The 20288-nt window shown below is 39.6% G+C and overlaps 1 protein-coding gene across 1 annotated transcript in view; it reads right to left on the bottom strand.

Annotated features, from left to right (window-relative positions):
* Positions 1 to 20288, bottom strand: part of CDH6 (cadherin 6) — a 108011-nt gene that overhangs the window by 53378 nt on the left and 34345 nt on the right. The window contains exon 2 of the mRNA XM_055800628.1: positions 1827 to 2183. Coding sequence (XP_055656603.1) covers positions 1827 to 2054 — 228 coding nt within the window. The 5' untranslated portion in view covers positions 2055 to 2183. The remainder of the gene's footprint in view (positions 1 to 1826; positions 2184 to 20288) is intronic.

Here is a 20288-nt window from a genome sequence, read left to right as displayed (position 1 = left end):
CTCATCCTACAGGAATATTCCCTGCCGCATCAGTCCCTCTGAAGCCAATAGCTTCTGCTCTAACTCTGCAGTGGGGAGAATGGGGACTTAGGGCTGAGCACGTCTAATGTAAAAATTCACAGTGAAAATTACAGGCTGTAAGACTCACCTTAGGACCACATACTTTATATACGGAGAAGGGATCCCCATTACTCTCACACTCCCAGAATAAACTGTGAAAAAGGAGAGTGCATGGAGAACTGCTGTCTTTCAATTTGTAGTTGTTTTTTGTTTTTTCCTTGACTCCATATTTCTTACACACACTCACCCCCCTTCACTGTCTCATCTTCTGTTCCTATTTGTCCTCTCTTTAGCTAAACTTTTTCTCCCAGGTCCTATCCTCTACTCCCATTTGATGTCACTTTACCCTCCTCTATCTGGATTCCTCTTCTGATTTCCTCTCCTTCCACCTCCATCTTTCTAGCTCTTCCCTCTTACTCTCTTCTGGCTTTTTTATTACCTTCTTATCTTCCTTCTCTACTTCCCCTTTCTGAGGACTCTCTGCCTTTGGCTTTTTCCTGTAGATTGGGCTCAATGGTACCCTTCATGAATACTGATTATCCTGGTCAGAGCTCTAAGAGTACTACACCATCTGAGTAGCTCTTCATTTGAATCATGCCTTGCAGCCATCCTAGCAGGAGAGAGGTGTCACATCCAGCTTTGACTGACAGTTGATTGGCAGGCAAGAAAAGCAGCCACCATCTCTCATGGGAATTCTCAGAGACTTTCAGAGGGAGATAAAATGTCAAACCACTGTGACCTGCAGCCTTTGCTAAGAGGCTTGAGAGATCAAACTAGATTAGGCATAATCCTATTTCAGTTTGGAAAACTAAGCTGTATTGTTTCTGCTTCGAATGTCATCATCAATAGCACAATTTCTGAATTCTGCAAGAGAAACTCCTATAGACTATGGTACCATGGGCAGTATAGATTCTCTCTAGACTTACCACAGTGCATTAGCTCTGCAATTTGCATATTTACCTACATGGAGGTCTGCTGCTCAGGGAGGTGGATATTCTCAGAGTTAAGCTGTTATTTTTTTATTATTGTTGTGGTTCTTATTATGACTACTATTGTTATTATTATTTCTATTTATTTATTTATTTATTTATTTATTTACAGACCCTTTTCTGTCAGCAGGCTTTGAGCTTAGAAATGCTCAGCTGCCTGTTGCTTCTTAGTGTATAAGCACAGTGTGCTTCAACTCTTTGTAATAGCATGGCTCATGATATTAAGGTCATGTCATAGAGTCCTCGGTGGCACCACAAAACCTTGTCAGAAAATGGCTGCAACATTGTTGTGTGCAGTGGGGGATAAAACGGGAAATTATGACCTTTTTCTGGGTAAAAAGAACCCTCACCAAAATACCAGCACTGTGATTCCCAGATACCTCAGATCAAAACCTCTTCTGGTTTATACAGTTTGACTCTAGGAAAGTTAATGTGCATGAGGGAAAATGCATATTACATTTTAAAGCTAAAAATCTGGCCTAGACAACTCTGTAATTAAGCTGCATTATTTCCAAGCAAAAATGAAAAGAAAAATCTTTAATATAATTCTGCATGATTGGCTATGGCACTTGCTGGTTAAATGAGGAACTTCCTGTTGTTGATTATAATTTGAAGCTGAAGTGCACTAACCTTTCCACTGAATTACTCCTCAGCAGAAGCTCAGCAGACAGGAAGGTGAACTAAACGTTGTAGCAGGAGTTGTTCTTACCTACTTGCTATTGCTGGCTTTCCAGTGCTTCTAAAATCAAAACATAGATATGTATGAAAGAATCTTACCTTGCCAACATATTGGTAGTCAGTTCCTGTGTATTCCTCCAATAAAAAGAACTGATTCCACATCCAGCTCCTTTTGGAACGATGGGGGTCTTGTCTGCTGCTTCCAGACAATACCAAAATCTTTTCCTTTTCTGCAAAGCCACTAGTCCTTCTGGATAATGAAGTTAAGAAACTTTGGTGGGGCTGACCAGCCCAAAATAGCAGCCAGAAGCAATGGTAAGTTCTCATCACGGCAACACAAGAAAAATCTAAATAACCACTTTTTGTCTTGTCCTCAAACTAACCTACTTTACTGCACTGAATCCAATCTCATGCCGTCTTCCTTCTTCAAATAGTCTTTGCAGTCTCAAAGGATCTCTGAAAAGAAAAACAACAAATTTTTGAGCTTTTTCAAAGGTACTTAACATTCATGACTACAGTAAACAAGTCCAAAAAAAGTAGAAGAGTAATAGCGATTGTTAAAAATCTGGACTGTTTCTGGTTCAAAATGTTGCACGTGGTCCTTCAAATAATCTGGGGGGATCTATATTGAATAGGAGGAAGGAGTTGCGATATTTGGGGTTTTTTGCCCCCCCCCCCCCCCCCTTAACTCAATTTACTTCCATTCATCAACTAAGGCAAACCAGGCATTTCTCTTTTTTACTGCCCGAACTTTGGGACGTAACTGCTCAGTTTCTGACTGGGGATCTTGATGAGGTTATCTTATTACATCGAAGAAGGGCTAGCAAGAGTACACCTGTCTTCCCAGGAAGTATTCTGTCACTATAGTTATGGGCTGAAGAGCCTGGACTTAGAGAACTCCAGGATTTCCCCCTCACATTTAAGGAGTTTTGCCTTTGGCTTCATTTAGGTGGGGACAAGTAAACAGGTTAGTGAAATAAATGTGCATATTTGTCAATATCTCCCACATACTAGACCTGTTTGATACTGTGTAGGAACTTCAGTGGACATTTTGGTTTTCTCAGTTACCTACTGCCAGAGTTTTGTACCAAGTTTTGGAACTTTAAATACCAAGTTATATATGTAAATGCTTTAATTAGTAACTTCTAAAATAATAATAATAAAAAAATCAGCTATTTCATTGCTATCTGTGGGTTCTTACTAGGTACTGCTTCCTAGTATATAGTATATATTAATAATATCATTATTAATACTAAATATCTGTGCACCTACAAGATAATTATGAAAATGATCCCTATCTCTGAAGATTGCATGGGTTTCATCATGAAAAAAGCTACACAAAAAGTACCACAGTGTAGTGAAGCCAGTTCTGTTTTTTAAAAAACATTGAAAGCTTCTCTTCGGGAAGAAGAAATGGTACTATGAGTCTCAGGTAATCAGTCAGGCAAAATGCCTAATGAACAGCTTCGGAATGTTTTATAATGTGAAGAAAGCAGAATTAGTTGACAGAAACAGTCCACAACATATATGTTTCATAAAGACTTTGTTAATTTTTTAGTCCAAACAGATCCATACTTTTAGAGAAGGATAATTTCATTAAATTTCATTCGGTTTTGCATAGATTCTTTTAAGTTAAGTTTGTTCCCCCCTCCATATTCTGTTCAGAAAACAATAATTCTGAACCAGCTTAAAATTCAATGCAGCAGTTCTGAATCTTTGTAAATACTGTGGAATGACAGTCTCACTATACCAAATTTAAAAGAGGAATTTATTTTTTTTCTAAGCATTTTACACAGCACTGCTTGGATCATATTCTATATCAAAGGTCTTTTTTTTCCCTATATTATGTGTGTTTGGTTTTTTTGAAGGTGTAAATCAGGCAGAATTTAGCTTTTGAGCTACACTGATGGAGTTAAAGCATTTAAAATTCCTCAGATTTGCCACTCTTCTGGTTCTCATTGTTCTTAATAATGAATTACATGAAATAACCTCAAGTCCCTTACGGTTCCTCTTAGAAAATACCACTTAGCTTTTAGATGGGGAGTAGGTAATGGAACAGGGCTGTTCAAACAATATTGTTTTACTGCTTCACAAGGTAAAATACTGTAAAAAGGTAACTTCTGGATGAGGAGTCAGTTTTTTTAGTGTTAAGAGGAAGAAGAGAAAAGGTACAATTAATTCTGAAGCAGTGTAGTTTTCTCCAGAGAAGAGAGAAGGTTTGTAGTTAGCTCTCGTTACTGCCAGTGAACTTCCCGTAGGCAAAACCAACTCTGTCCTGCAGGTCGTGGAAGCTGTGTCCACATAAACTTTGAGCATTGTGAGGTAGACAGAGGCACACATACCTGTAACCGTACACACACACACGCACACAGATCCAACAGCAACAACTGACCTGCTGCCCACCACAAGGTGACCTTCATAGAGCAGGAACAGAAACAGAGTGACTAAGCTTTAAAATTTTTTTCAACAATCGCTTTTAGTGCGATTCATGGAGCAGGGGCAAATAAGTGCACAGGTCGCTAAAGGGGAACATGGACAGATTCAGGCTCCGGAGACCTGAAGTGGCTTTAATTCTCTCCCAGTTTATACTCTCTTAACCACCTGCTGTACCCTTCTGACGTGCGAAAGGTCTTGTCCTTTACCACTCTGCTAACATCCACTCCTCTAACCCCCAGCTCTGAGTGGAGTCTGTTCTAGTGGGCATTTCCCTGGTGTGATGTGAAAGAGGAGATTATATCTCACGCAATATTTTTGACTTCCATTTTCCTGCCAGGTTGCTTTGCAGGGAGGTTGGTGCCTGCCCAGGTGAGTTAATTAGTGCCCTGGCAAGCTGCCATTTAACAGCACACCCCTCATGATCTGTGCTTGGCGTGCAGATGTGAAAAGATGGATGAGACAGCAGCTCTGGCTGTGCCCACACGGCTCGCCTTATCAGGGAGACAGGGTCTGAGGTAGGGACTGCAGCATAGGAGAAAACCTATTTTTTGCTATTAGTGCAGTCTGCATGGATTGCTGAGGCATAAGCGAGTGAAAATCATCACTTGACAGGCTCCCCCAGTGCTCATCTCGTTATCCCTATGGCCACATCGCACAGTGGGGCTCCGTACCTCTGGTCCTGCACTTAATGTTTCCTAAGCAGTGCTACCCAGAGCAGCATCAACTACACAGGATTTGTACCAACCTTAAAGAATCGGTCCTTCAAGTGCCAATTGCCAGGAAACAATTATTCCTGGGGGGAATTTTCTGCACTTGAAGTCAGCTATATTTCACAGGTCTGATGTCATGGGAGAGGTTTATAGTGGCTCGTGCTGAAATATAGCTCACGAGAATGATATCATAGCTGTGAAATACAGCCTTTTACTCTCCTCTGCAGAGATGTGTCGAAAATGCTGAAATAAGGGCATGATCCCATAATGTCCTTCTTGACTGGGAAGTCTTCTGAAGCAGCAGATCAGCTAAGCCCCAGCAGCTTCCCTGTGAGTGGCAAGAGAGGAGGCACACCTTTACAGACCTTGGCTTAAGCATGCAATTGGGTAAGTACCAAATGACATGCAGGGTGTCTTTGCCCTCTAGGTGCTGATAACTGTTTTATGGGTCATAGTGATAAATTCAGTTGAGTGAATAAAAAGCACAGAAGCACTATACTCTAAGCGGAGCCTTTAGCAAAGAGTGAGATCCTGTGGCTCTTAAATGCCATTCTGTGCTCCAGTCCCTGTGTCTCATGCTCCAGAGAGGTCTCTGCAAAAAAAAAAAAAAATAGTTTTTCTTGTGCAATCTCCTTTCTTTATTTTGAAGACAAGCCATTCACCAGGGATATTTTATTTTCTTCAAATGTAGATGTGCAAATATAACTGATGGGACCTTGGGATTGTGGCTAAAATGTCTTTGTTTTCTTTACATCATGTAAAGATGAGCAGTAAGACAAAAGGGCTGCTTTAAGTATGGTGTTCTCTCGACCATCAGCCCAGTCAGCTTGTTGCGGAACTCATCATGTTCAACTGTCAAGAATGAAAAACAATTTTACTGTACAACAGACTCAGACAACTGGCTTAGCTCTGTCAGCTCAAATATATAGCAAATCTGGGGGGTTTATGGGAGAAGAAGGAATCTGCATAGCCAAGCATTAAAAGAATCACAGTCTAACTTTAGGTATGATGATTGTTAACATAAAAACACTGTTACTTGCAGTCACAGAACTGTTTTGGTGTGACAAGCTGCAGATTGAAAGTTTATGTTCATGCCTCTTTGAAGGATCAAACCCTCAAACAATTGCTTAATCAGTATAAACATCAACTTACTTCAAAATCATTTCCCCTAGGTGATGATATTCTTAGTCAACCTTTCTATTCACCTTCTCCCACAGTATCTCATTAATGTAGGTAATGTCTTGATGACACCAGTGTGAGAATTCAGTGCAAATTCACACCCTTTCAGAGAAATACTTAATTATTTCAGCTATAAATCAAAGAGAAAATGTGTCCATTGGAGTTGCTCCTACAAATCAGGGAGCTCTGCCCTGGACATGCCTTTCTGGCACAGTGACAGGCATCAGGTGCAAATTCTTGACACCAGGAACCCCAAAGATGTTCCACCTTCACTCCCACTCAGCCCTGTGGGTTGTGCTGTGCTTCCCAGCTGCTGGTTAAATAAATCAGACTAGCAAAGAGCATTCCCGCGAGAGGTAACAGCGAGGAGAGGGAAAACACTTTTTCTTCATTCTTTTCTGTTCAGCCCCATAGTATCCCCTCCTCAATAAACTCTCAAAAGAATATGTTTTATAAAGTGTCCTAGATTCTGGACTTGAAAATTTCTTTTCAGATTCCATGCATTTAATTATTCTTCTGTATGTATTTATAAATCCTGGATGTTATGGGCTGCTGATTATTAGATTTTAGATAGCCTCTAAATATGCCAACAACCATCACTGTCTCTAAAGTTTCTGACATAACCTTTATTTAAACAGAAGTGCTGATATTTTTTTCTCTTTTTTTCTTTTTTTCTCTTTTATTCACTAGTCATCTAGGTGCAGTTTCATTGTTTGAGGGTTGGGTACAAACCTTCATACATTAGGAATTAAGGTCCATTAGTACAATGGAATGAATATTAATTGTATTTTCAGGAATTGATAATGCATTGTTATTCTCACACAGACCCTGAGTAAGGAGCTGAAAGTTAGTAAGTGATGTGGTATAGTAATTTAGGAAACTAAGCATGGGAAATGTTGTAGGTTTAGGTGGATTTTGTTTGCGTTTTTCTTTTTTCTCATTTATGCAACACAACTAAACTGCATCCATCGTCACAGACACCATTTAGATTCTTGGGTAAAAATGCACAAAGACAGAATAGAGCCTGCTCTTTCATTCTAGCAGATGACACTGTGAATCCAGCAGCGTATGTGCCTTCACTGCCCCCAAATCAGGTCTGATTTATGGTTGGTGGTGGATAGATGCAGACCAGTTCCTGGCTTCTTTAATAGTCATATTATATGAAGTACATACAACACTTTTGGAAGAAAAGGAGGATTTTGCTCTGGTAGCTTTAAATTATATTTAATTTTGTAGAAGATGTGGAGATGCACTAAAAATATTCTGATATCATACCTTTCAGATGCATACTCAGCCAGTACCGATTTGAGTTTGCCAGGCAAACTGACCCTGTTTAAATCCCAACCAATTCTACAGAGCAAATGGCCCACCACAGAAACTGGATTGCAGGTTTCAGCTTCAGTTTCCCTGTGCAGGACAATCAGTTGCTAGTCCTCTGGCAAGAACATGCAGTGAGAGATACTCTCCATACTCACACAGTCCTGCTGGAAGAACCTTCCCCTGGCTTAAGCATCAGGTGCAAGTATTTAACCCATCAAGCCTGACAGAGAGGAGGAAGACATCAACACTTAATTGTCAAAGCCTGAGGAATGAAAGATGGGGAAAGCACTAATGGGGGAGAAGAATAATGGCCAAATCCCGTGTTTGCTGTGCAAAGTGTGATAGTCTGTAGTATGGAATGAGGCATGTTAGGTGAGGATCTGGTGATCAGTTGCTTGTATTTTACCTTGTTGCAAAGCCATGCCGAAGAAGCAATGTCTAAGTCTCTAAGGGAATTTGAATGACCCAGGGAAGCCAGGACCCTAGGCTGTCCTTGTGGCTGTCCTTGCAAATGTAAAGTATGTGGTTCTGCTACCCTGCAGGCAAGACTGCAAGGAAAGGATTAAGGCTGTATGGGAAATCTGCAGAAAAATTATTCTCATCGGGGGGGTGGGGGAAAGGTTAAAGTAGCAATAGTTGTACAAAGAAAAGACAGTATTCCAGCTAACTTCAAAAAAACGGAGGCTTCCAGATTTATCACATTAACTTCTTTTCAGTGTCATATTCTTACATTTTAATATATCATATTGATACATTTTCATACATAGCAAAGAATTCCTTACTAGATTTTCAGTAATAGCTAAGTTTCATGTGCTCAGAAGCTGTAACACTGCAGACTTGTCCATAATTGACTTGGACTTAAAAAGCAGTTGTTGAGTTTGAGCTTACTTTACAATTACATCTCTCTTATGACCAGTCAGATCTGGAAGTCTCCATCTAATAATTTTCTCAAATGTGAATTAGCTTTTACAGCTCTGAAATCCAAATGCTTTTTTTCCTTCATTGTCCATGAGGCATTCCTTTGTAAATAATCATCAACAGAAAAAAAAAATATCAATTTTTCAGTGTGAAGATAGCTGAGGAAATTTTAATCTTCTGATGTTCACCTTTTTTTTTTTCCTATCTTTGTTATATAAACCCATATACTCTAGCGATCATTCCTGTAAATACACCTCTGAAATAATAAAACTGAACAGAGCCAAGAGAGAATTCAAACTGAAAGATTTGTGGTTTTAAACTAGAGGCACTTTCTGAAGACGTGAAGTACACAATGTAATTGCAGCCATCAGTGGTTGATTATAGTGTCTTTCAAAGTAATTTTTTTATTCAATTCTCTCAGCATGAAAAAAGGTCCAGAACTATAAAAATAACTAAATGCAGAAGAAATGTTAAGATAACTACCACCTCTATCCTGCACTAGGATCTATTAATGTGGCACTTTTGAACAATGCAACTGCTTTAATGCTGGTGGACCTGAACGCACACAAACACCAGCCTTCACAAAAGCACACCCTGACAAAAGAGAGAAAGTGAGAAGTACATCTTCATCTTTAGTTCATGACTGGTGGTGGCAAAAGACGACTGTATGACTTTATGAAGTAGCTGGTGACTGGATTGATGATGATGTTTGTCTGCTCTCAGATATTTTGATTTTTTTTTTCACCTGGCATTTGAAAAGAGCCTTAGTGTCATCCTTTTCCAGAGATGCCCACTCTAAGTCTGTATTTAGCCACACTGTGAGCATGTCTTTTGTCCACTGTGCATAAACAGCCTCAACACAAAAGATCGAAGCACAGTAAGGAAATCGTGTTTCCATTGTATGGTTGCATAAAGTGACTTTTCTGTGGTCATTCAACATTACCTGTGCAGGGCTGGAGCGTGGACTTAGATTTCCTGAGGCATACAGCAGCATTTTAATCACAAGGTTATTCTTCTTCCTTTCTGATGGTGTGCCAGTCCAAGCCATAATATCTGTGCTTTAACCACCACGTGCACCTTTGCTGCACAGACTGGCTGGATGTAGGCGTATGCTGGAGAGTGTGTGGACGCTGTAGTTGAAACACCTGGAAAAGGATCTGATGTCCCCCGGGTGTGCAGGCAAGAGCAGTAACTGCTGCAAGAGCAGCAACATTATGTAGGTGTCACAGACTAGTCACCTCTGCAAGCAGCTATATGGAGGAGGAAGGACGGACCCAGCTCCAGCTGATCCTATCCTCTTTGTGGTGCTTCTGTGTGGCATTAAGAGGAAGCAGTAGCTGGTCTTGCAAAAGGCTTCTTGCCACTTCTGCCTTTTGCAGGTGATGGGACAGGTCTCCACAATATTTTATTGTCCCCCTGCAGCCGGAAGCATTCCCCTAATGCTTCGTTACAACCAACAACAGGGGACGGGTATGTGACTAGCAGCTAATACTAATGCTGTAAATCATATTAAGTTTTTCCTTGATGGAGAGAAGACTAAAACAGCTAAGCAATTTAGTAGTAAAAAACATTTAGTAGGAGAACAAATAGGTAGCACTCCTACTGCTATGCATATCTGATACATCGGTCTTTTATTCCTGAATGATATCTTAATGGCAGAGAGTAGCAGATGTACATGGAATCATAGCCAAAGGATTTTCAGCAGTACCAAAAGTATCCCTGAACGCATGAAAATTGTTGCAGCACTTGATGGAACTCTCTAGTGTTGTCATCCTGTTGTGAAAGTTACTGTTGTTTTCAGACATGCAATAAGCTGCTATCAAGCTTGCAGTTGTTTTTATAAAGTTGGGATTTTCCCTAACCCTATTTATCTATCTATTTATTTATTTATTTTAGAATAGAGAACTATCAGGTTCTTCAAAGCAGGAGTGTCATCAAAAAGGAATTCAGACTACGTTATTCAACAAAATTTGATGTCTGAAAAGGAGCCTAGTCTCCCTACCCAGTTAATAGAAAGTGAAAGACTCTTGGGTGACTCGAAGTGCCTAAGTTAAAGCATTTTGTCACTCCACTAAAAAAGCTACATCATTTGAATGCATCTTCTTCTATTTCTTTTTAGGCACTGGTACTTGAAAGTCTCCTAGACAGACTCTTAGAAATGATCAGTGACATTGTAGGCTTTTCATTGTAAAGCAAAAATGGAGCTGTTTTAAATAAGACTCCATTCTGAGAAAGGCATGAGATGCCACCACCCAAAAATCTCTAGTAAGGGAACTATTCCAAATCTTTAGGCACATTAAAAAAACATCTGGTCAGCTTCTCCCTGAAAACTGTTTCTTGTATTGTAGAAGAGATATCCTGTTTCACTTTTTCTATGCGCACTCAGCCTACCATTTATCAGGCATCTATCTCCACGCCATGAGAGGAAAATTATCCACAAGCTCCCATAAATGAGACAGAACCATAGACAACAGATCCTGTCTTTGCTGATCAGCAATTACTTAAAGCCAAGGTGTCAGCCATACTCTCCAAACACAAGAGGAAAAGTCTGGGCTTGCAGCTGCTTTAGTGGCCTTGCAGTTCTCCCTCAAGCATTGCAGTGTGATAATGAAGGCAGAGGCTATACTGCCACACGCATAGCCAGGAATAAAAGAAAGGAGGAGGTAAGGTTTCTTTTTCAATAGGCACCAGCATATCTTCCTATCAAAGACTAACTATTTTTGATGTAGTAATGAAGCAGTTCAATAACAGACACAAGTAAAAGAAAATTCTTTGACAGGAATGTCCTGGTTGTGCTTTGGGCAGTGTATACTGTTGTCAAACATGATATTAATTGCTAAAATCCTGATTTATTTCCTACAGAAGAAACTCACAGACTGAGATAATGGGATTATAGCAACTGGTACAACTAAGGGCTAACAGGTAGGTGGAGTTCACCTGATTCTAATTTAGGCATATTAGAGTTTATGCACTTCTATATGTGCAAAAGAGTTTGTTCTTTTCTACTTTTTGCATTTTGGCTATTTACAACTGTCTGTAACTTCACATTTCTTGGAGAGCCACAATCCTACATGTGATTGCTACTATCCTTTTTGTTTGCCTCTTTTTAGTGACCCTAATCTCTTCTGCCTGCCTTTTGCAGTTCCCCCTTACAGCAACTTTCCTTGCTACCCCCACATTTTCAGCGTGCCCCATTTCATCTGTGGGAGAGCAAAGCAGTTGTCTGTCTTAAGCAGTTCTCCATTCACCAGCTGCTGTTTGCTTCATTCTCTCTGCTAGAGGTTCAGTGCTCACCATATTTTTCTTTACTTCTTGACAGAAAAGTGTGATAATTTCCCACTATGAAGCTAGGTGAACCATAGGGACATATGGTACTGGACCTGGGGAAGATAGAAATAGCTGAACTTTGGCTTTGTATTTGATTGTCAAGGGCCTTCTTATTTCTTATAGACTTTCATGGTCATTTACCAGTGTGAAATGGATGCAGAGTGGTACCAAATCAGAAACGCCTGCAATGCTTGGCTTATTGTGGGCAAGTGAACTGCATTTGTGCAAATATGCTCCAACAGAAGCAATCAACTGGAAAATAGAGAGATGCCCATTAAGACTCATTTCATTACGAGAGTGCTATTAAAAGAACTGTAGATTAGTAGGTCACATCTTTTCTTTGATGAAAGAGTTTATTATTTCTTTGATCGTGATAGTAACTGGCTACACTAAAATGCTATAGCTTCTTTAAAAGCCTCTTAATGTTACCTCTATTAACTGCACAGCTTAAGCTGTAGCAGAAGAGCTAATGCAGATCTGCTGGCCTCCCTTCTCAGATCTCTTGATCCTACTTGGGATCCTATTAAGGGTCTAGGAGATCTTCTCAAGCAGGGCTATAATGAATGACAGCAGGTGGAAATATCCATGGCAAGTCCTCCTGGGCTACCCTCATTGCTAGCTTAAAAAAAAAAAAAAAAAAAAAAAAAAAAAAAGATGCAGCAGTGTAAGGGACTATTTCTGCTACTAGGATACTAGGACTGGTTAATGACTATTAAAATAGGAATAAGGCACGTTTGAGGTTCATCCAGGGTGAATAAATACCACGCCATGATGGCAGGGATGTTCTAGAAATCTGGCTAGTGGGACATTCTTGTCCAGGCAAGATGATTTATTTGTTGTACCACTGCATGCCAGAATCATCTACACTCTGCCTGTGACTTCAGGTGAGGCAATAAACTTTACCACTTCAGTGTGTATTTCCAGCCACTTGATGACTCATTACTTAACTGAGGTTTTGTGAACAGTGAGTGATGTTTCTGAAACTCTTGAAGTTTCTTGAATAGGAAACATGCATACTTGCTTTTCAAATCACTAATCTGAGAGGTGGTTTTCTTCTTTGAAAAGGGCCTTTTAATATGTTTTTGCTAGTAATTTTATGTTTCTCAGAATATGAAAATGTATAAAAGAATAATGTTACTTGTGACTGAATAGCTTTTGAAGTATTTAATAATGCCACTTATGTCACTAGTTCTTTGAAAACTTTAATGAGTTGTTTAATTAGGAATATTGAGGGAATTTGAATCACACAATTATTTTTTTTTCTCTCTTAGTTCACACAGCTCTGCATACATACACTGTGAACATCAAATAATACAAGTGACTAACCCCTTTGCTTGTATTATTAAAGCATACTCCTGCAGGCATTAAAAACTGTAGGAAGGTTCCTTTCAGTGCTATGTATCACATCCCTGTAAACATGTTGCTGCTTAGGAGTAAAAAAAAATCTGGAAAGATTCCAATCTGCTTAAGACAATTGGTGTTAAAAGTATTGTTAAATTCTTTGCAATTATAAGTAGAATCTCTTTGGGATATAAGAAGAGTTTATAATTTTTTGGAAGTGAGGTATCTAATGGAATTACTGAAATCTTCCCCACGTGTAATGGAGACGTGAATGTGGTGCTTTATTTTAAAATCTGTTCCAGACAGACTCTTTGTCATCATTTTCCATGGAAGGTAGCGGGAGTCACACTGCAACTCTTAACTATATTGTTAATGCTGAATAACTATGTGATCATCATACACAGCAAATTGGGGATTAGAAGCTTCTAGGACAGCTCTGCTATTATGTTTTAGACAACTGAAGGAGCTAATCCTAAAAATACAAAATGTCTGATGTAAGTGGTTGTTCTAGGTCCAGGATTCAGTGGGACGTTGCTCTGTGCAAGCCTCTGAAGACGGCAAAATTGGCCTCCTTTGTTCAGTGGAGTTTTGGTTTTGATTCTGAATTAATTCCACGGAGCTGCCGGGATTGATAACCAAGATGAAAAACACTGGATAAGTAGTTTGGGAGGAGCAGAATTAAAAGAAAGTATTTCTGCATAATTTGTGCTTTCATGTCTGTAAACAGATGTCTCTGTTTAAAAAAAAAAAAGACAAAGAGATACTAATCTGGACAAGAGAGACTTCCTTCTTATTTCAGAAAATCCTTTTCATTTGAAAGATATTCCCCTGAGCAGTTAATGCTCAAGAAAAGCATTTCTAGTAAGAAACGAAGCTTGAGCAGCCGAGGTGTCAATACAGTCTCTGACACTGCTCCCCATCAGAAAGGGATAAATCTGCTATTCTTCCATTAGGGGAAAGACTAGTCCATATGTCTTAAGTATTTTCTTGAGGCAAAACTAAACTTCTCTGATGCTTTTACAGAAAGTGGTAAACAGAAACAACCAGCCTCAGTCTTGTTGAAACTGATGAGATTTTTGTGTCATAAAAGCCAGCATGTCACTCTTAATTCTTTTTTAAATGTTTCTTCATTCTACTATTGCTTCTTTCAATTGTTGCTATTCTTTTTATTGACAAAAATTCTGTTAGCCTGATTTTAATGACTACAGCTGAAGACACTGGAGCTTAAATACTACATGAAGTGACCAAATGTTTACTGACTGTATCTAGAGAAATCCATGCTTTTGCAAAAGAGGACGCATTTAATTAAATCTCAGAGATTCCAAAAATTGCACTTATTTGCATTTTAATGCAAATCTATCCTAAATATTACACTGTACCACTATCCTAAATATTATGTGCCCTTCTACTGCACGGTGACTGTTGTCAGCTTAGGTTACTTCCTTCTGGAGAGATAAAAACCACCTTCCTGTCAAGGTCACTTAGCTTTGATCCTAAAGTCCTCCCACTTTCTGCTTTCCTGTTTCCTTCTCACCTCTAATTATGGGCAAACTGATGTAAGCTGAAAATTGTCAAACTGCCCTGAAGGTAAACATGACTGTTTATTCACCTGTCTAAGGTACCCATGTAGTCTCAATTACCAAGGAGTTTGATCACTTAATTATCTTTATTATATTTAACCTCAAAATAATTTTGTGAGAATTGTAAAGCTACCATTCCTGAATGTGGAAACAGAGTGAATGTAAAGACCAGACCTTCAAAGGTATTTAGAAACCTAACTCTTACTGCAATAGGGTCAATGGCATTTAAGCCTCTTATCCCATGTTGTTTTTGCATTAGTTCAAAAACAAAACACAAAATGGAGACCAAAAAATCTGACAAATTATTATAAACTGAACATGGATACACTCATAAATACATACACATGTGTACGCTTCTTTTTAATCTGTAAGATTTCATGTATTTCTACTCAAAGTCTTAATAACTTTGTTTTTAATGATTTTTTCTTAAATAAGCTGCAGGACATTTACAGTTTTATGACATTTCTCATGTGCTGGTTGAAGACAAGTTTTAAAACAAACCAAAATTACACCAGCAGTTTATTAGCTCCATCTACACATTATCTGATTGTCTTGTAATGAAATGTTGTTTCTTCAGTTACATAACCAATCCATAATTTATCTGGTTTAAGACAGAAATTAGATTCTCTTTCCAATTTAAAGTCCTTGCAGCTTAGCAACAATGCAGGTGTTAGGTACATGCAGGTAATATGAAGGAAAGTCTGCCCTGGAGCTGTCTGCCTCCCCTTCCTCCCCATAATCTCTAGCCAATACCCCTTTCTTCTGATTTACTGCAGGTTATTTTACACTGTAGGTTGTAAGAGGACTTATTTTCAAGTATGGGCGCTTTTAAAGCAGTAGGGATTATCCAAGGTTCAGGCTGTCTATGAAAAAATACGGTATTTCATTAAATGGGAAATCTAAGATATATCATTTTAGATTTTCGTTCCTTTCTGTTTATAAATGCCTGAAGTTTGTCAGAAGTGTGATACATTGTCACTTTGTTCCATATTCCAAGTGTTGAGCTTACATGTGTATATATAAATATATATAAAAATATATAAATTTATGTCTGCACCTGTGTGCTGTACACTACTACCTGTACTAGTAATGGCTATAGTAATGCTACTATTGCTGGAACTGAACTTTGGTTTCAGTGCTGAATGGCTAAAGCATTTCCTTGACGTTAGTGTCCAGAACAGGACGGAGGCTGTTTTCATGTTGAAAACCACATGAAACCACAAGCTGCTGTTTCTTGAAATGCAAGTGTGACTCTGTCAGATGTGAACAGAGCCGAGCAACTTCAGCTGGAAAGAAAACTGTAGGTGTTTCAGGGAACAACATCTAACATTTGACTGTAACTGGAAAAAGATCAGGTAAGCAGAGTTTTACTGACAAAAACATTGACGTAATTGGTATGTGTGAGAGCACGTATGTGTCAGCAGCACCACTGTGAACACAGCTTTTGTAGCCCTGCACCTTAGGAAATAAGATGTTGCCATTGCTACTGAAAAAGTGCTTATTTTATTTTATCTTAACCAGGCCACTTCAGGCCTTGTATGGTCCCGAGCTTACACTAGCTTGTTTTAGCTGAACCAGCAATTGCCAAACAGTGGCTGATGTCCAACTTATTTTTTGTTATTTAGCTTAACACTGTGAATTTCATGGGTTTAGCCCGAAGAAATTAAATCATGTATGTTGTTCCAACAACCCCTAAGTGGATATTCTGTTACTAAAATTGGGCACCGATTAAAAAAAGGGATAGCAACAGACTATGAAAACTCCAAGCAGACCCAGGACCAAAGATGAGGAAAATAACCATCAACAGCATACTCCTCCCAGTGAGGAACTTGGGACACTAATTACTTGCTGTTGCTACTCATAAGCAAGGTGAGCATGGCATGACAAAAAAGAGGTAGATACCAGGAAGCTGGTGACTAACAACCTGGACTGTACTGATAATAGAATTAGCAATAATTAGTTAACACGGACTACAAATGTTAGCATCATAGTAACTGGACTTTGTTTCATTTTGATTTTACTGTTGAAACATTAATCAGACTAACAATAAACTCTAATTATTGGCTCTGCAAATAAGGTGTGTTCCCCTGTGCCCATAATGAGATTTTGACTGTAACACTCTTTGTCAGATGGGCAATTTTTATGCAGCAGAAGTGTGGAAAACGGGAAAATAATGAGAAGTAGTAGCAAGGAGAAAGAGAAGGAGTGGCAGCAGAGAGGCTCCAAGCTTGGCAGTGCTTCAGAGCTGGGACACAGCTGGTTATCCAGCTGGAGCCTGGGACATAGCCAGATGAGGAAAACTGAGGGCACGCGCCCCAGATGTACCTTTTCACTGCATTTATATTGAGCTCATGCCAGTGGCACTCTGGCATATTGACCTGCATCACAGGGGTCAGGTATTTAGGGATCTGAGTGGGTGTCCCTCCCCCGTGCTGTCTACTTGGAGCAGCATCAAAGGCAGGGGACTGTGTGCAGTCACAAGGGCAGTGATCACTCTGTTGCTCGCAGCATCAATTCTGCTCTTGGAGCAGCCCCCTATTCTCAGCAGTTTTGCACTGCAGGGACAAGCCCCATGCCAAAACAGACAGCATCAATTCATTAGTCAAGGCTGACTGAAATTCAGATCCGCATCTCAGAGGTGCAGTCTCTAATTTGGAGGCCTGAGGGAAACACAGATGAGGGTGACTTTAAGCACCCTTGCCTTCTGGCATGCTCTGGGGCCTGAAGTGGATCCTGACAAAGCCTAAGCAGTCCCGGAGAACTCTGTAGTCACTACAGCAGCCTGTTCTTTGTTGCTTAGTCTCTGCTTCCTCAAATCTCTGCATCTAGAAGCTGCAGTCCTAGACCATCCTGGATATGCTCCCTGTGCTGATAATATACGTGAGCAGAGTCACTGGAGTTCTGTTCCTGTGCAAATTATGAAATCTGGGGGAACATGTCCTTCCTGGTGGCGTCTGGGGCCTTTAAGGCTCCTTTAACAGCTCCTTAAACAGACCCTTTAGTAAACACAGGAATGTGGGAGAGTGATGGATAGCTCCTTATTCATATCCAATTGCAATGTATGGCTTGACACATGAGTTGGCTTTCTCAATCCTAAAAAAAGAAAAAACCAACATGCCTCACTGCTCTTGAAAGCTAAACAGGGAAAGAGAGCATTTCACTTCAGTGGAGTTGCATACCCATTGAACTGACGGTGGGGAAAGGGCTGGGACACAGTTCCTGTGGGGGCTCCCAGTTAAAAGGCACTTGAGCCACGAATCCTGAATAAGCATATGAAGGAAAATTAGTTGTCTTCAAGGAAAAATAGCCATGTCTGGCCTTCCTTGCCATTCCTTCTCAAATGGGGGAGTACAATATATCATCCCTGCCTAAAGTGTGCATTTTGAGTTAAGCCTAACATTTGGATTTATTAATAGTACAACTTTCCTCCTCCATTCCCCCCACCAGGATAAGAATTCAATCTTTTTTCCCAGGAGCTCCATTTTTCTGTGTACTTATGAACAGGCAAGGTTTGCAGAAGGTGACTCATTACAGAAAATGTATGGCTTCTTAATGTCAATCTGTTTCTACATTTGCTGGAGGACCCTGTAGTAATATGGATGAATACTTGCTGTAAATTGGTAACAAAATATGAAGTCCTAGAATGTATACGCTAGCATGAAACACAAGGGAAAAAGAATCCCCATTCCATTTAAAATTAGCAAAGTTGTTTCAAAATTGAGAGATTTCCCTTTGAGTTCCAAAGTAATTTATATGGTGGATATTTTTATTACAGCTGTTTGACAGGTGGGATGGGAAAGAGACAGATCATTGATGAATGTGTTTTTTCTGACGTGGGGGGATGTAAGCACAGCTTGAGGCTGGGGGAGAAAGGAAGATTAGTTTTCAGTTGGTCTATTGTGCAAAACTTTGACAAACATCTATATTGTGGAATCTACACTTCTTAAATGCCTGTCTTTTTCTTTCCCTAGATACACGTGAATCTAATGGCCACTGTTCTAGGTGTGGCAGGAAGGATGTTAAAATGCAAAACTGCAGGAAGAAAATTAGAAGTAGAATGGGTCACCATTTTACTTCTGAACATTTCAGAGCCTGGGAGGGATGGGAAAGGAGTAGCAGACAACTTTGACTCAGTCAAACAGAATTTTCCTTTGGGTTTAAAAGGGAGTACATTCTGTCATTACATCTCTTTCAGCCACTGTGAGGAGATAGTATTCCGTGAGCACTCTCAGCATCTAACCCTGTTCCTCGTACTTTTGGCTGGGTAACATCAACCTTGTGGCTGTGGGTTCTCTTCTTCCTTTTGCCTGCAGCTGACCTTGTTTTAGTCATGATAAGCTTTTGGTTTTTTGGGTTTGGGTTGGGTTTTTTTTTTATTTTTTTTTCTGAATTGCTTCTAATTGCACTTTAAGATTTATTTTCATCCTCATAGTAGAAGGGCAAAATCTATAAATTCTATTTTAGACAAGGAAAAAAGCTCTGAACAGTTTTTAAAACTGTTTTTCTTATTTGCTGTTATTTATAGGCATGATCTCCAACCCCATGCCCCAGCTCACCTCTGTACCAAACCACATTAAGACTTAATGAGAAAATCTTTAGAGTGAGATCACAACAAATAAATAGCTGTTTACCCATGAGTCCTTTCTATTGTTTCTCTCTTTTTTGTGTATGTTGTAGTATTTCTGTGGCTTGATAGGATCAAAGTACTCTGGTTTTCATATTCCCATAGCTGGTCACAGGCTATATGAACATTTTTCAAATTCAACCTTCCACCCAGGATATGTACTAGCTCTCAAGGAGGCATAAAGGAAACATCCCAATCCAATGACTGCTGCAGATGTATTCAATAAAAGAAGAGCTGTAACTACACAAATTACCTTTGCTAAGCTGCAGGGTGCTGCAGAACTCCTGGAATGAATTTCTCCCTGCCACACTTTTCATTCTCTCTGCTGGTTGTGAATGAATACAAATTAAGAAGAAATCCCTGAAAGAGGTTATAGGCCTATACAAATATCTTACAAGAGAACTGGGCTGCTCATGCAGCTTATTTTTTACATTGCAGAAAGTTCTTTGGAAGAAGGAATGCTACTTCTTTAGAAGCCTGCATGAGTAGGGCAGGAAGGTGAGATGTTCAGCACAGCTGATTGGCAATTTCATTACAAGTCTTGCAATAATTGATATTTTAATTAAAGCCCCAGCTCCTGGAGACAGGTGATTGTTAGAGAATCCCCATTTTCATTTAGGAAAGCATGTTTCTAGTCTGATGTTTGCAAAATAGTATTTTTAAATACAACCTGTGTCCTATCCATCCCAGAGCTGGTATGCAATGAAAGCCAATCTGTACTTACAACGCGTTTTCATCATTTGAGACAAAATACCTCCTGAGCAGAAAGCCAAACCAATATATGTTAGGTCCAGGCCCCAGACTTTCATATGTAGCATGGTTAATTCTGGATGTTCAAATTCAAGATCTGAAACATGCTGAGACAGAACAGGAGATGGAAGAGGCCACAGCAGTCTGTCACAGGGAGGAGATTGGAGAGATCGTGCAAAATACCTGTTGGGACCAGGAGGAACAGAATATTTGTAGCAAACACTATCTGCTAGCTGCATCCCCAGGAGGAGCAAAAGCATTCACTCTGCCAGGGAATGAAAAGCTAACAGAGAAAAATCATTGTGTTACTTTCTACTGAGGAAAACAGTTTCTTACAGAGATTGATTTACTTCACCTTTTGGCTTCAAAATTTCAT

Source organism: Falco peregrinus, chromosome 3 (assembly GCF_023634155.1).
Source record: "Falco peregrinus isolate bFalPer1 chromosome 3, bFalPer1.pri, whole genome shotgun sequence".
NCBI lineage: Eukaryota > Metazoa > Chordata > Aves > Falconiformes > Falconidae > Falco > Falco peregrinus.
Note: the sequence above shows the minus strand (reverse complement) of the source record. Positions and strands in the feature narration are given on the sequence as shown.